Raw genomic sequence first — 14,317 nt, 5'->3', positions numbered from 1 at the left:
GTGTGTGTGTGTGTGTGTGCATACTCACGTATCTTGATTGGTGTCACAAACATCGCCCACTAAGTCATTGTCAACATCTGTCTGCAAGAGTATTAAATGATTTCAGATAAAAGAATAAATCTTTGTTATTCAAATGCTATGTTAAGTCATAGTTCTGTTTTTTCAGTCTTAAGTTTCTTCTATGAAGCAAATAATGAACTTTCTTGCAATGAGACTGGGCGTGTGCCATTGGTACCTGCATAGGATTACTGATCTCAGGACAGCTGTCACATGCATCACCCACACCATCTCCATCCCGGTCGGTCTGCATGGGGTTCGGTACTTTGGGACAGTTATCCAACACATTCTGGATTCCTGCAAAACATCTACAGACATCACACAAAGAACAGAGGAACGCAAGGGTTGCCAATTTTACGAATCTGAACTTTGCGTATACCATCTCCGTCGATGTCATCATCGCAGGCGTCTCCTTCTCCATTATTATCTGTGTCTTTCTGGTCAATATTGGGAACCGTGGGACAGTTGTCGCACGCGTCGCCAAAGGAGTCTGTGTCAGAGTTCTGCTGGTCTTTATTAGACACCAACCGGCAGTTATCCTGAAAAAACACACACCAAAAGTGAGTCTGAATCAATCCACACACAGACAAGATTGGGAATCTGTGTGGGACTTTGGGTCGTGGGAACACACCTCTACGTTTTTTATTCCATCTCCATCTGCATCCTCGTCACACTGGTCTCCAATTCCATCATTGTCTGCATCTTCCTGACCAGAGTTGGGTGTGAACATGCAGTTATCCTGGAAAACACAGATTTTTACTTAAAAAATGTATTTCCAAAACACCTTAGTACAGAATCTACATTTACTCATTTAGAAGAGACTTTTATCCAAAGCAACTTATAAATGAAAGAACATTTTACATTTTGTCAAATGAAACATTTGTGAAAATTGATGGGAAACTTTAGTCTAATTATATAAAACAAACACAAAACAAACTTTGTCCACATAAATGAATGGCCTCATCTGGGATGAATAGCTTAATCTTTTTGAAAAGTACAACATGTACAAACAATTTGATCTGAACTGGAATAAATCAAGTCTTCTATTTTTCTATAAACCATCAGAGGAAAGAAAACAATGTGGTCACAAAACATGGACCAAACGTTTGAGAACACTAACAAACATGCTTCAACTTTTTCTTTTTTCTTGTTCGATATTTTATTAATATACACTGCGTTCCAAATTATTATGCAAATTGGATTTAAGTGTCGTAAACATTTAATTTTATATTGTTCAATTAAACTTATGGATGGTATTGTGTCTCAGTGCTCTTTGGATCACTGAAATCAATCTCAGACACCTGTGATAAGTAGTTTGCCAGGTGAGCCCAATTAAAGGAAAACTACTTAAGAAGGACGTTCCACATTATTAAGCAGGCCACAGGTTTCAAGCAATATGGGAAAGAAAAAGGATCTGTCTGCTGCCGAAAAGCGTCAAATAGTGCAATGTCTTGGACAAGGTATGAAAACATTAGATATTTCACGAAAACTTAAGCGAGATCATCGTACTGTGAAGAGATTTGTGGCTGATTCAGAGCACAGAAGGGTTCGTGCAGATAAAGGCAGAATGAGGAAGGTTTCTTCCAGACAAATTCATCGGATTAAGAGAGCAGCTGCAAAAATGCCATTGCAAAGCAGCAAACAGGTATTTGAAGCTGCTGGTGCCTCGGGAGTCCCGAAAACCTCAAGGTGTAGGATCCTCCAGATGCTTGCAGTTGTGCATAAACCTACTATTCGGCCACCCCTAACCAATGCTCACAAGCAGAAACGGTTGCAGTGGGCCCACACATACATGAAGACTAATTTTCAAACAGTCTTGTTTACTGATGAGTGCCGTGCAACCCTGGATGGTCCAGATGGATGGAGTAGTGGATGGTTGGTGGATGGCCACCATGTCCCAACAAGGCTGCGACGTCAGCAAGGAGGTGGCGGAGTCATGTTTTGGGCTGGAATCATGGGGAGACAGCTGGTGGGCCCCTTTAGGGTCCCTGAAGGTGTGAAAATGAACTCTGCAAGGTATGTAGAGTTTCTGACTGAGCACTTTCTTCCATGGTACAAAAAGAAGAACCATGCCTTCCGTAGCAAAATCATCTTCATGCATGACAATGCACCATCTCATGCTGCAAAGAATACCTCTGTGTCATTGGCTGCTATGGGCATAAAAGGAGAGAAACTCATGGTGTGGCCACCATCCTCCCCTGACCTCAACCCTATTGAGAACCTTTGGAGCATCCTCAAGCGAAAGATCTATGATGGTGGGAGGCAGTTAGCATCAAAACAGCAGCTCTGGGAGGCTATTCTGACATCCTGCAAAGAAATTCAATCAGAAACTATCCAAAAACTCACAAGTTCAATGGATGCAAGAATTGTGAAGGTGATATCAAAGAAGGGGTCCTATGTTAACATGTAACTTGCCCTGTTAGGATGTTTTTGATTGAAATAGCTTTTGATTTCAGTAAATATGACCTCCTAATGCTGCAAATTCAACAAATGACCATTTTCAGTTTTTTACAACCTATGAAATGTTTTCAAACTCTGTTGTGCATAATAATTTGGAACAGTGCATTTTGAGTTTTTCATTTTTTAAATAAATACTGTTGTCAGTGGGAGGTTTGTTCAATAAAATTCCAAATGTACCCTAACTGTTGATTACTTGAAAATTATACTGACTGTCATTTGCATCGACAAATTAGGAAAACCAGAGAAAGATATCATTTGCATAATAATTTGGAACCCAGTGTAATAACAATGTGAACAGAAAATTACATACATTTCTTAGGATCTGCCTGTTTTTCCTAATGACATCATAAACTTCCAGCTGGCATCAACTATACAAGGTTGTGCAACACCTGATGATTCATGTCGTCCCAGCACGATTCGAGAATATTCCAAAAAGCATCATTGTGCGTTTCAGTAGAAGGAAATATTTCCAACAAGCTGTTCAATTCCAATTCCGCTTGTTTGATTACTGATTTAGAAATGGTGCCGTATGAAACATTTCTTATTAATTTGACATCATCACATTCTATTGTCAAAATTCTTAAGTTTTCTAAAAAAAAATATTTTCAAGTTTAAATGAAACTTAAAAGCCCAGATAGTCCGTTTTTAGGAACCAGACTTTATAAACAGTCACATCATCTTACACAAAGTAAGTATAAACAGATTATGGGTAAAAAAAAAGATTGTGTCAGTGTCATAGCCTCTGACCTCTTTGCAGCGCTTGTTGTTGTCCATGCAGGGCAGCGAGCGGTCTGGATAACCATCAATATCTGTGTCTTTCCCACAGGTGTGACCATTACCTGCCCACCCGACATTACACTGCAATAGGTCAACATTCATCAGACAGCTTATAATAACCAGAAGATGTAGTGAGGTTTAAGCGTATGGAGGGTGTAAACGTACAGCGCAGGTGACATCTCCATTTCTCTGAATGATGCAGTGTGCGTTGGTGTCACAGGGGTTGAAACTGAGGGAGGCACATGATTTCCGAGGAAGACATCCGGCTGTCTGATTCCCGACATACCCGGGCTTACACTGACCACATCTGTATGATCCCTGAGGGGGTAAAGATTAAACATATTAGCATATACTGTATGTCTGATCTCAGAGAAAACATCCCAGACATATTCTACACCATACTCACTATAGTGTTTGTGCAGACGGAGTTGGGTGTGCAGGCGTTTTCGAAATTGACACACTCATCCATGTCGAAGCATTCCTGCAGGAGACATTATTTTGATTTATCTGAATTCATTAGATAACTAAATATCAAACCGTAATATCAATAAATAACCAATAAATATAAGTAGCATTGATTTTAGATATAGACAAACCATACTTTTAAGCATTTATTTGTTTATTAGAATTTTCCCCCAACAAAAATGACCAATTGAGTTCAAATTGAGTCAGAAACGTGACAATCTTCAATAATTTGTTATGTAATGCCAGTGGTGGACGAAGTACACAACTTCCTTCCTTGAGTGAAAGTACAGATACTACTGGTCAAATATTACTCCACTACAAGTAAAAGTTGCAAAGACAGATTCTTACTTAAGTAAAAGTACAGAAGTACGTGCTTTTAAAAATACTCAAGTATTAAAAGTAAATTTACTTCATGTCAGCTGTGCATTGTTTTATTGTCATATACCTTGTGCCTCTGAAGCAACCTACTGAACACACTGAGTAGCTCACAGTATCAGTTGTATTAAAGGAGTAGTTCACTTCAAAATTTGCCCCCATTGACTTTCCATAGTAATTCTTATTCCTACTATGGAAAGTCAATGGGGGCAAATTTTGCAGTGAGCAACTCCTTTAAGAGCTTTATATGTTTAGCACATATATGTTTAGTTTAGATATAATCCTGTATGATCATTTAGCCTAATTATCCTCATTAGCCCCCTAGGCCTATATGTATTCATGAGCAGTGTTCTTTTATTTTGTATATTCCCTTTACCAGTTTTAGCAGCAATTTACCAGTAAGTTGTAAGGTTCTTGTAAATAGTAAAGTGTAGAAGCCATGTGTTTGTTGGATTTATTATCATTTGTATTATCATAATTTAACTACAAACATGAACTATAGCTAGTATAATGAAACTATGGTATGTTGCTGTGGTTTTACTAAAGATTATTAATTGGAGTATGGTTCCTATATATAGAAAATGGTAAATTTGTGGATACTGTGGATTTACTGCAAATACCATCCCTGCAGAAAAAAACAATGAATTTTTGAAGTAGAATGAGATTTTTAAATTAAAATCCTCTTTGTAGTGTGTTTGGGTACCATCCCACCAATAGAATCCATCACATACAACTAGACAACAAGTATCCATATTACAATTCCCATTATTACCATTAAATCCATTACATTTTATGTTGTATTTTGGGTAGGGTTCTATTGTTTTTATTTCAACAGGAATACTTCAACTATAGTTACTTCAGTAAAAACATCATTCATTTTCCAAATCGCTTTAAATGATATAGCAGCAGATCAGAAGTTAACACGCACGTGTAGCTCAAGCTGTATGTGATGCTTATTTACCATTTAGCCGTTATGCCGATCATTTTCATGACGATGTTTCTATGTTCTTTGACTGATCGTAACCCACAGATGATTACACCACACTTTAGCATGTGCCTTTTTCGTCTTTTACTGTTCTATTTGCCTTTTTAGAGCGCTATCAACGGTGTAGCAGCGCCTACGTTTACATTAGTTTAGCGGGGAAGATCCCAGAGTTGCCAGATTTGCTTAATTTTTTGCTAAATGGACATTTAAAGCTTGCCGGAAAACCGCGAGCTTAGAAAAACTGAAATACTTGGCAACATTAAAAGGTCCTGGAAGATCGCAAGCAAGATAAATGACGCACACCGGAAAACCTGCTGCATAGAAACCATTTTCTACTTTGGACCTTTTTATAAATGTAGTGGCGTAAAAAGTATGATATTTGTCTTTCAAATGTAGTTAAGTTAAAGTACAAGTACTCAGAAAAAATAATACTCAAGTAAAGTACAGATACTCAAAAAGTGTACTTAAGTACAGTACTCAGGTAAATTTACTTCGTTACTGTCCACCACTGTGTAATGCAACAACATTCACACATTATTAAGCATAGTTTGCTTGTCTAAACAGATGTTGGTGCTGCTGTACCTGGCGGTGGCTCTTGGCATATTCCATACCGACACCGGAGAGAGGTGGACCCCATAGTCCTAGTGGGCAAGGCTCACAGGTAAAACCTTTCGCCGTGTTAATACATGCACCAGGTGTATAACAGGGTTGAGCCTCTGCACACTGAAAAAATTAAATATGAATCAAACTTGATGAATCTACAAATGTGATTAAAAGCAAATGCATGCTTGTTCAGGAACCTTGGAACCAGCACAAAGCCTTTAAAGGGGTCATATGACATGGCTAAAACGAATATTATGGTTTGTTTTAGATGTGATGCAATGTGTATACCCGATTTAAGGTTCAAAAACGCTTTATTTTCCACATACCGTTCATGTTTGTATCTCCTCTTTGCTCCGCCTCTCTGAAATGCGCAGATTTTTTACAAAGCTCATGGCTCTGAAAAGCAAGGTGTGCTATGATTGGCCAGTTCACCAGTGTGTAGTGATTGGTCAAATACTGCAAGCGTGTAACGGAAATGTAACGTCTCTTACCATATTTGGAACATCAGGTTCCATGGCAATTGTACTGACAGGTACGCCCACCTTACTTGCGTATACATTTGGGCGGTCTTAGACAAATCATACCACGAACTGACGTAGATTTGTGGGGGTGTGGTTACACGAGGCGTTTTAGGCAGGTCTGGGTGAGCATTCGCTTTTAGATAGTATGCATCTTTTGTTCCGACACTTACATACATGCATGGGCAACTTAGACACAGAAAAACACATATTCGCACCATATGACCCCTTAAAAAAAAAAAATTAACAGTCACAGCTGAACCAAGACCCATCACAAGATAAGTATTGAGAAATTCTGTGCTTTACCCACCTCATCTATATCTTGACAGTGTGTGCCATTCCCCTTCATGCCCTCTGGACAGGGACCGCAGCGGTACCCCGGGTAATCAAATGTCTCCATGCAGGCAACTCCTTTAAAGCAGGGGTTGGGCTGACAACGAGAGCGCGGCTCATGAAATCCTGCAACCCAAATAGGGATGCTTATTAAAAACAGATAACTTATGATTCTCAGTTCTGCTGAAAATAAAGACATCAGTGGAAACATCATACAAATACACAAATGAACAGCCCCAAATCTGAAAACCCAAACACTGTCTGACAGTCCGCAGATTGTATTAAAGCGGCCGTGCAACGGTGTTTCATGCATTCTGAGTTATTTACCATGCTTGACATGGACAACTTGGCGTAGTATTTCTGTGCTCGATACACTCCCCCAGCGTTCGTACAGGTTTCGGAAAGTTTTTTTCGAACATGAAATTCTGTTTCGTAACAACTTTTCTTAGTCCCTTATTAGACAATTCTCCAGGAAAAGCACGCGGAACGCTTCAACCAAGGACAGCGGGAGAAGGAGCATGCGCACAAGTCACTTTCACTTGTGTGCAGGAGAGAGTGAGAGCACTACTGTACGTTCGCGAAGTTCAGCTGTATTTGTTCGTTCACTGCATTTTAACACTGAATGTTATATAAACGGTGGATATAACACTGGATTTGGAGATCGTTTGAATCTGATAGATGGAACAGCGGTCCCAGCGATAAAAGATGCCGGACATGAAACGCATGTGGTAAGTGAAACTGATGTCCCTCCCACACGCGTCGTACGTTTTCGGAAATAATCGTACAGCTGTATCTGTCTTTTATAAATGTGATCAAACTAAAGACTCTACAGATATTTGAAGGGTGCGATACTATTCTGTAAGTACTCAAGATTAACATGAGATACAGTGCATCCGGAAAGTATTCACAGCGCTTCACTTTTTCCACATTTTGTTGTTACAGCCTTATTCCAAAATGGATTCAATTCATTATTTTCCTCAAAATTCTACAAACAATACCCCATGATGACAATGTGAAAGAAGTTTGTTTGAAATCTTTGCAAATTTATTAAAAATAAAAAACGAAAAAAGCACATGTACATAAGTATTCACAGCCTTTGCTCAATACTTTGTTGAAGCACCTTTGGCACCAATTACAGCCTCAAGTCTTTTTGAGTATGATGCTACAAGCTTGTCACACCTATTTTTGGGCAGTTTCTCCCATTCTTCTTTGCAGGACCTCTCAAGCTCCATCAGGTTGGATCAGGGCCGGGCATTATGGGCACCGGCCCAGGGGCCGGTGCCCCTGAAAATTTCACATTACAATGTTTTCGCTATATTCATTCTGCCGTGTGACTCTCTGGCCCGCACACACGCAAGTGCGCACACAAAACAGTGTTTCTAACGCAAGTCTGTCTCTTGATTTAATAACTTTAAGCCCTTTAGCAGCTTTTGTTCAGGAGAAGCACAAAGCGAAATTTCCGATAAAGCTTTCATTCAGTGGAGAAATGTCGCCAGTGCTCTCCCGTGAGCGCAAGGTCTCTTTTTCCCTGCGCAGGGATCATGTCAGTGCTCAGTTTTTTCAATGAAAACGGCTTTATTGTTGTAAATTAGTGCCAAGATAGAATACCCTCACGGTTGTCTTTAAAATCTCAAAAGGTAAGAGTTTTTTTACATATATTTGGTGCTGTTTCTTCCCCAATAATGAATTTTTATATAATGTTACTTTACCGATTTTTAGCCCTCATTATTAGAAAATCTAGAGTGCTTTTACATACATTGCAACCATAACATATAGGCTAAAGAAGTATACCTGTAGTATTCGTTAATGCCGTGTAACACATTACATGAAAATATTTGAGAATTACACTTAAGAATATTCTTAAATACGTCCTATAATTTATCTTAATAAAGTTCTTATATTTTCTCTTAAGAACAGTTTTGTGAATCCGGCGTGTTTGTGTGTGAATTATGGAAGAATCTGATAGAACTGAATTAGTAGGTAGAGGTGAGGCAGTGTGTGCTTGCAAATGCCAGTGAGTTACAGTATGCAGGTAAATGTCTTGATATTGTTGTTGCTGGTCCAGAAAAGCATTGTTGTGTTGTAAATCCTGCATGATGGAGAACGTGTACAGGTGTTGATATTGTCCTTCAGGTTGTGATCATAGTTTGTAACTTGGCAATGTAATCCTGTATAAGAATAGAGGTGTTTCCTACACATAGTACCCCGTAGGCTATTTCAAAACTTTATTGTGCGCCCGTGCATATGGGGGGGTCTACAAGACACTTGTGCCCAGGGGCCCCTGAATTCTTAATCCGGGCCTGGGTTGGATGGGGAGCGTCGGTGCACACGAAACTAAACTAGAGCCATTTTCAGATCTCTCCAGAGATGTTCAATCAGGTTCAAGTCTGGGCTCTGGCTGGGCCACTCAAGGACATTCACAGAGTTGTCCTGTAGCCACTCCTTTGTTATCTTGGCTGTGTGCTTAGGGTCATTGTCCTGTTGGAAGGTGAACCTTCGCCCCAGTCTGAGGTCCAGAGCGCTCTGTAGCAGGTTTTCATCGAGGATGTCTCTGTACATTGCTGCATTCATCTTTCCCTCGATCCTGACTAGACTCCCAGTTGCTGCCGCTGAAAAACATCCCCACAGCATCCCCACCATGCTTCACTGTAGGGATGGTATTGGGCAAGTGATGAGCGGTGCCTGGTTTCCTCCAGACATGAGTTCAATCTTTGTTTCATCAGACCAGAGAATTTTGTTTCTAAGGCCCTTCTCCCCCGATCGCTCAGTTTGGCAGGCGGCCAGCTCTAGGAAGAGTCCTGGTGGTTCCAAACTTCTTCCATTTACGGATGATGGAGGCCTTCAATGCTGCAGAAATTTTTCTATACCCTTCCCCAGATCTGTGCCTCGATACAATCCTGTCTCGGAGGTCTACAGACAATTCCTTGGACTTCATGGCTTGGTTTGTGCTCTGACATGCACTGTTAACTGTGGGACCTTATATAGACAGGTGTGTGCCTTTCCAAATCATGTCCAATCAACTGAATTTACCACAGGTGGACTCCAATCAAGTTGTAGAAACATCTCAAGGAAGATCAGTGGAAACAGGATGCACCTGAGCTCAATTTTGAGTGTCACGGCAAAGGCTGTGAATACTTATGTACATGTGCTTTTTTCGTTTTTTATTTCTAATAAATTGCAAAGATTTCAAACAAACTTCTTTCACATTGTCATTATGGGGTATTGTTTGTAGAATTTTGAGGAAAATAATGAATTTAATCCATTTTGGAATAAGGCTGTAACATAACAAAATGTGGAGAAAGTGAAGCGCTGTGAATACTTTCCGGATGCAGAAACTGTTTGAGATACGGCCGCTTTAAAGTCTAAATGGCTGAGTTGACACAATGTGAATGTGCATTATGTATTAAACATTATGCACTTTCATTTCTAACTGAACTGCATAGGAACTATATTCAGCACTCCAAACATGCCTGATACACTCTGAAAACAGCCCATGAACTCCCAGGTTTTGACTGGAGATGCAGATAGTTTGGCACTTCTGCTACTCACCACACATCTGACACTCCAGAATAGCATTCCTGATGAGAGACATTTCTTTCACCTGATGAATATAAAACACATGAATGTTAACCACACATATTCGGAACAGAAACATGCACATTTAGAAAACATAAACTGTCCAAAAAATTACAAAAATGCAGGCGCGCACACACCTGTTCTCTGATGTCCTGTCTCAGTTCACCCAGGATCTGATTAAAGATGATGAGCTGTCCAATCAGAGCTTTAGTGTGGTCACCTAAACAAAAAGAAAAACCTTTTAACAGTAATAAAAAACTACAAATATTTTTTTTATAGTTATTGTGTGGCACTCACCTAGAATAGAATTTACCTCACCGTTCACTAAAAATAGAGTTTGAACACAAATCTTTTGGTCAAACATTTTTCAAGCAATCACATATGTACATATCCAATCCCCATATACACAGTTTCATGCTGTTTCTGGCTAACCTGTGTTATATGAAGAGGCGTCTCCCTGAAATGGACAGTCGGTGAGGGCCCCAGCCTGAGCCACAGTGCCCCCTAGAGCCAGTTTAAGAAACTCCACTGACCCCTTAGAAAAACAGTCGCTGTAGTTACAATCTGATACAGTATAACATCAGTATTGATATCATTTGTATTTAATTAGGTATAATATCCAATCCTCAGTGAAAGAAATAATTTACCCAAAATATTCTACTTAATATTGTGAACCATTATATCGTCGCTGTATTTCCAAAACCTCAGATGTCCAAATTCGCTGTTTTCCAAGAAATTGAAAAACACTGTAGTTTTAAATGATTAAATACTGTGTTGTCATAGTTGACAAGCACTTTTTAATACTTTTTATTGGTTAGATATAATTGCAAAACCCAGTGACAAATAAAGGGTCACTATTAATGACTTATGGCAACAACAAAAAAATCACGAAATATGGAGATACAAGGTTTCAGAAGGACAGAAGCAATATTTAGACTATGAAATAATGTGCTCGCTCTCACATCATTCCAACCCATGGTGTAATTTTTTTCCATGGAATATAAATGAAGAATTCTTTGAACACTTTAAAACACATTTAATTCCACATTCACAATTTGTGCTGCTGTGTGGAAAAAATAACAGAATACAGAACTGAAACACCATGAGGTGAGCAAATAATGACAGAAGTGTCATTTTTTTAACTGGATCCATTCAAAAACTGAAAAATTAATTTTCAATTTCTCACTTGGTAGACAGTTTTATTCAAGGAGACATGTGGTGAACAAAAAAAGTATACATTTTAGTAGTTTCTGTATTTTTTGGGAACTTGCAGTCTTGGCATTGTAAGCGCCATGATCAGCCAGTTAAGCTACAGAAACATTTCAAACCATAAGAAGGAGTATTTTCCTGTCACGTTTTACACACGTGTATTAAACCACGAAAATATTAAATGGACCTCACTGATCTCACCTGCATCCGAGCATATGCCTTGTGGCCATTACGAATCTCCACCAGCTCTGCATCTCTAGGCAAATCAACCAATTGGGGCAGCCGCTGGGCGGAGTCAGCCAGACGACAGTTCACGTAGAGCTCCAGGTTCAGGTAATCTCTGCGCAGGCCACCGACACGCAGAATAATAGACTGAGGGCGTCCGTCTGCCACATTCACAAGAGTCTGCATATTCACTGTGTGCAGTTTTCCATCGTCACGGACGTACCGGACCAAAACTGAGATAGAACAGAGCTTTTAGACAGTCCTACGAGCTTACGTTTCCAAATGTGTTTCAGAACAGAATTACCTTTGTTGATCTTGCTCATGATGGCCATCTCAAGATATTTCTTGTTGTCCTGTTTGTTGTAGAGGCCCAGGAGAACTCCACCCAGTTTGGTAGGCAGACGGAAGGTAGACAACACATAGACATCACTGAGAGTCTTCAGAGCTAAAGAGACCTTCTCCACTGCTGCTACGCTCTGCTTCACATCATCCAAACCCAACACATCTATCACTGAGAAAACAGAGAGAGACACAATTGAGGGAACTGTTCGGCCAAAATGAATGGTTTCATATTCTTGTTTCCCCTTGCATTAAAAGGATGGCACAAAAATAATAACTGCATGTGTCCCAAGTATTCTAAACATAAATAAATGCACTTATATAGCTACTAATGAATTTGTTACTAACAGGGGAAAAGCTGCACAGAATTCCAGTACTGCAGTTCGTTAGTTTAGGATTTTACAGTGAAATGCTGCAGAAATAAAGTGACATCTCTCTTCCTTTCTCTCTCTAACTAGTGCCTGGAAAAACCACATGCTTTCTGGCTTTTCCAATACCCTTCTTCCATAAACTTCTTCCATAATTTACATCTCCTCTTCTTCATGCACGTGTATCTTTTTTCATCATTGTTTTCATGAAACTAGATGTGGTGCGAAAACATGTGTACACATGAAGTCAGAAGATAGAGGAAATAGATAGAGTATTTTTTACTTGTACATATTTACATACATACATAGCTTTACACTCTCTATATCTTTATCTTATGTTTATTGTATTGTATTTCTTATTTTTTTATACCCATAGGCCCTTATTTAAATCATTGTGTACTGTATTCTATTGTGTTATGGTCTCTGTGTACTGTTGTTGCTGTATGTGTTCTGGATGCTCCTGTCACCAAAACAAATTCCTTGTATGTGCAAACATACTTGGCAATAAAGCTCTTTCTGATTCTGATTCTGAAAGAGTGCATGGGAATTAAAGAGAGAAGGAAAAGGGGTGAATTCGAATTACAGCCACATCGAAAATAGTGAGAGACAGCAATGGGCGCCTAAACATTGAAGACCCTGAAGGCATCACTATATGAGAAAGTTTCAGAAGTTTATATAGGCTAAATGATGAAAATTCATACGAATTACCTGGCACGTCTTGCTTCAGTGAGCACTCTCCGAAAGCGAACAGCAGCACGAACAATGCAACCCAAACTCCCATATTCACAAAAATGCAGCACAAAAACAGAATATCGGATCCGTCAGCTGTGCATTGAAGTGTGTTCACAGGAGCGCAACTTTGTGCCGGAGAGAGAGAGAGAGAGAGAGAGAGAGAGAGAGAGAGAGAGAGAGAGAGAGAGAGAGAGAGCAGATCTAAGAAGTGGAGAGAGTGTCCGCCCTCATCATCATCATCATTCAACACATTTACCGCGTGTTAAACACACACATGATTGATCGCACGACTATTTACAGACACCAGGGACGTTTACACAAGACGCGTTCTTGCTTTCCAAAACAAAACAACGGGGTAGAACACAACGCAAGGGTTTTAAAAAAGCACGTTTAAAACTGAGTTTAAGTCGCAAAACTTTATGGCACGATAACCAAACACGTCTGCGTATCTGCCTCAAATCAATCCACAACTCGGCCAGGGCCAGCTCAAAGATGCGCGTGCATTGGGTCGTTTTTTTTTATTTAGCCAAAACTAAATGATGTTCTTTGTTGAAAATTTCCACCACTCAAAATTCATTTGTCAAGTCAAACGACCTTAAAATACCTTTTTAATACAATGTTATGATAGACAGCCAAAGGTATGAGCGTAAAAGCTAAACGTTAGCCATTGCCATGGTTACCGTCCCACGCTCACACAATTTGTAATCTAGACGGTTTCTGCGGCAACAACATAAACAAACGTTATGGTGCCGAAACTTAACTTCGTGTAGACCTCCGCAAAGAATCAATCGCTGTTGAGTAGTTTTATATTTTAAGCAAACACTGACTGGAAGTTAGCTTCGGCCAAGGCGCTGCGTCCGATGAATACGTCAATAATAGCTTCTTTTTTATTATTCATTTAGAAAACGCTATTAAAACGTCTCTTATTTGATATGTGGAATCAAAACCATCTAAATATGCGCTTAACCACATCGTTTAACATGTTTTAACAGTAACTTTAATGCATTAAATTCTCTAAAAAAAGAAAAACTCTCAAATTCACTTGTCACAGGTAGCCAAAGCACCCTCAAAGTGTTTACGTATACATTCTGGTCGACATGTAGCCTAATTTAAATTTAGTGGTTAGTGTCCCTTTATTTGAAATATAAACTCTCTTATCACAAATCCCAATGTTAAAATTGTATTTGAAAAGGCCTCTTTTGTTTTGTCTTCATTTTGGGTCAAACCCCCAACCCAAATGCACGGTGACCTCACACTGACCCAAGACTGACTGACTGACTTAGACATGTATAGAC

At 39.5% G+C, this 14,317-nt stretch overlaps 1 protein-coding gene across 1 annotated transcript in view; it reads right to left on the bottom strand.

Annotated features, from left to right (window-relative positions):
* The window catches only part of thbs3a (thrombospondin 3a), a 15,807-nt gene extending 2,636 nt beyond the window's left edge, over positions 1–13,171 (bottom strand). The window contains exons 1-16 of the mRNA XM_057340513.1: positions 12,999–13,171; positions 11,888–12,094; positions 11,560–11,816; positions 10,582–10,684; positions 10,447–10,473; positions 10,287–10,369; positions 10,123–10,174; positions 6,551–6,699; positions 5,702–5,842; positions 3,701–3,775; positions 3,460–3,612; positions 3,265–3,375; positions 689–796; positions 437–596; positions 236–354; positions 29–81 (exon numbers count right to left, since the gene is read on the bottom strand). Of these exons, the coding sequence (XP_057196496.1) occupies positions 29–81; positions 236–354; positions 437–596; positions 689–796; positions 3,265–3,375; positions 3,460–3,612; positions 3,701–3,775; positions 5,702–5,842; positions 6,551–6,699; positions 10,123–10,174; positions 10,287–10,369; positions 10,447–10,473; positions 10,582–10,684; positions 11,560–11,816; positions 11,888–12,094; positions 12,999–13,071 (1,871 nt within the window). The 5' untranslated portion in view covers positions 13,072–13,171. The remainder of the gene's footprint in view (positions 1–28; positions 82–235; positions 355–436; positions 597–688; positions 797–3,264; positions 3,376–3,459; positions 3,613–3,700; positions 3,776–5,701; positions 5,843–6,550; positions 6,700–10,122; positions 10,175–10,286; positions 10,370–10,446; positions 10,474–10,581; positions 10,685–11,559; positions 11,817–11,887; positions 12,095–12,998) is intronic.
* Between the last annotated feature and the right edge of the window lie 1,146 nt (positions 13,172–14,317).

Source organism: Triplophysa rosa, linkage group LG8, assembly GCF_024868665.1.
Source record: "Triplophysa rosa linkage group LG8, Trosa_1v2, whole genome shotgun sequence".
In the NCBI taxonomy this organism is placed as follows: domain Eukaryota; kingdom Metazoa; phylum Chordata; class Actinopteri; order Cypriniformes; family Nemacheilidae; genus Triplophysa; species Triplophysa rosa.
The sequence above is the reverse complement of the archived record's forward strand: the minus strand, read 5'-3'. Positions and strand labels throughout refer to the sequence as shown.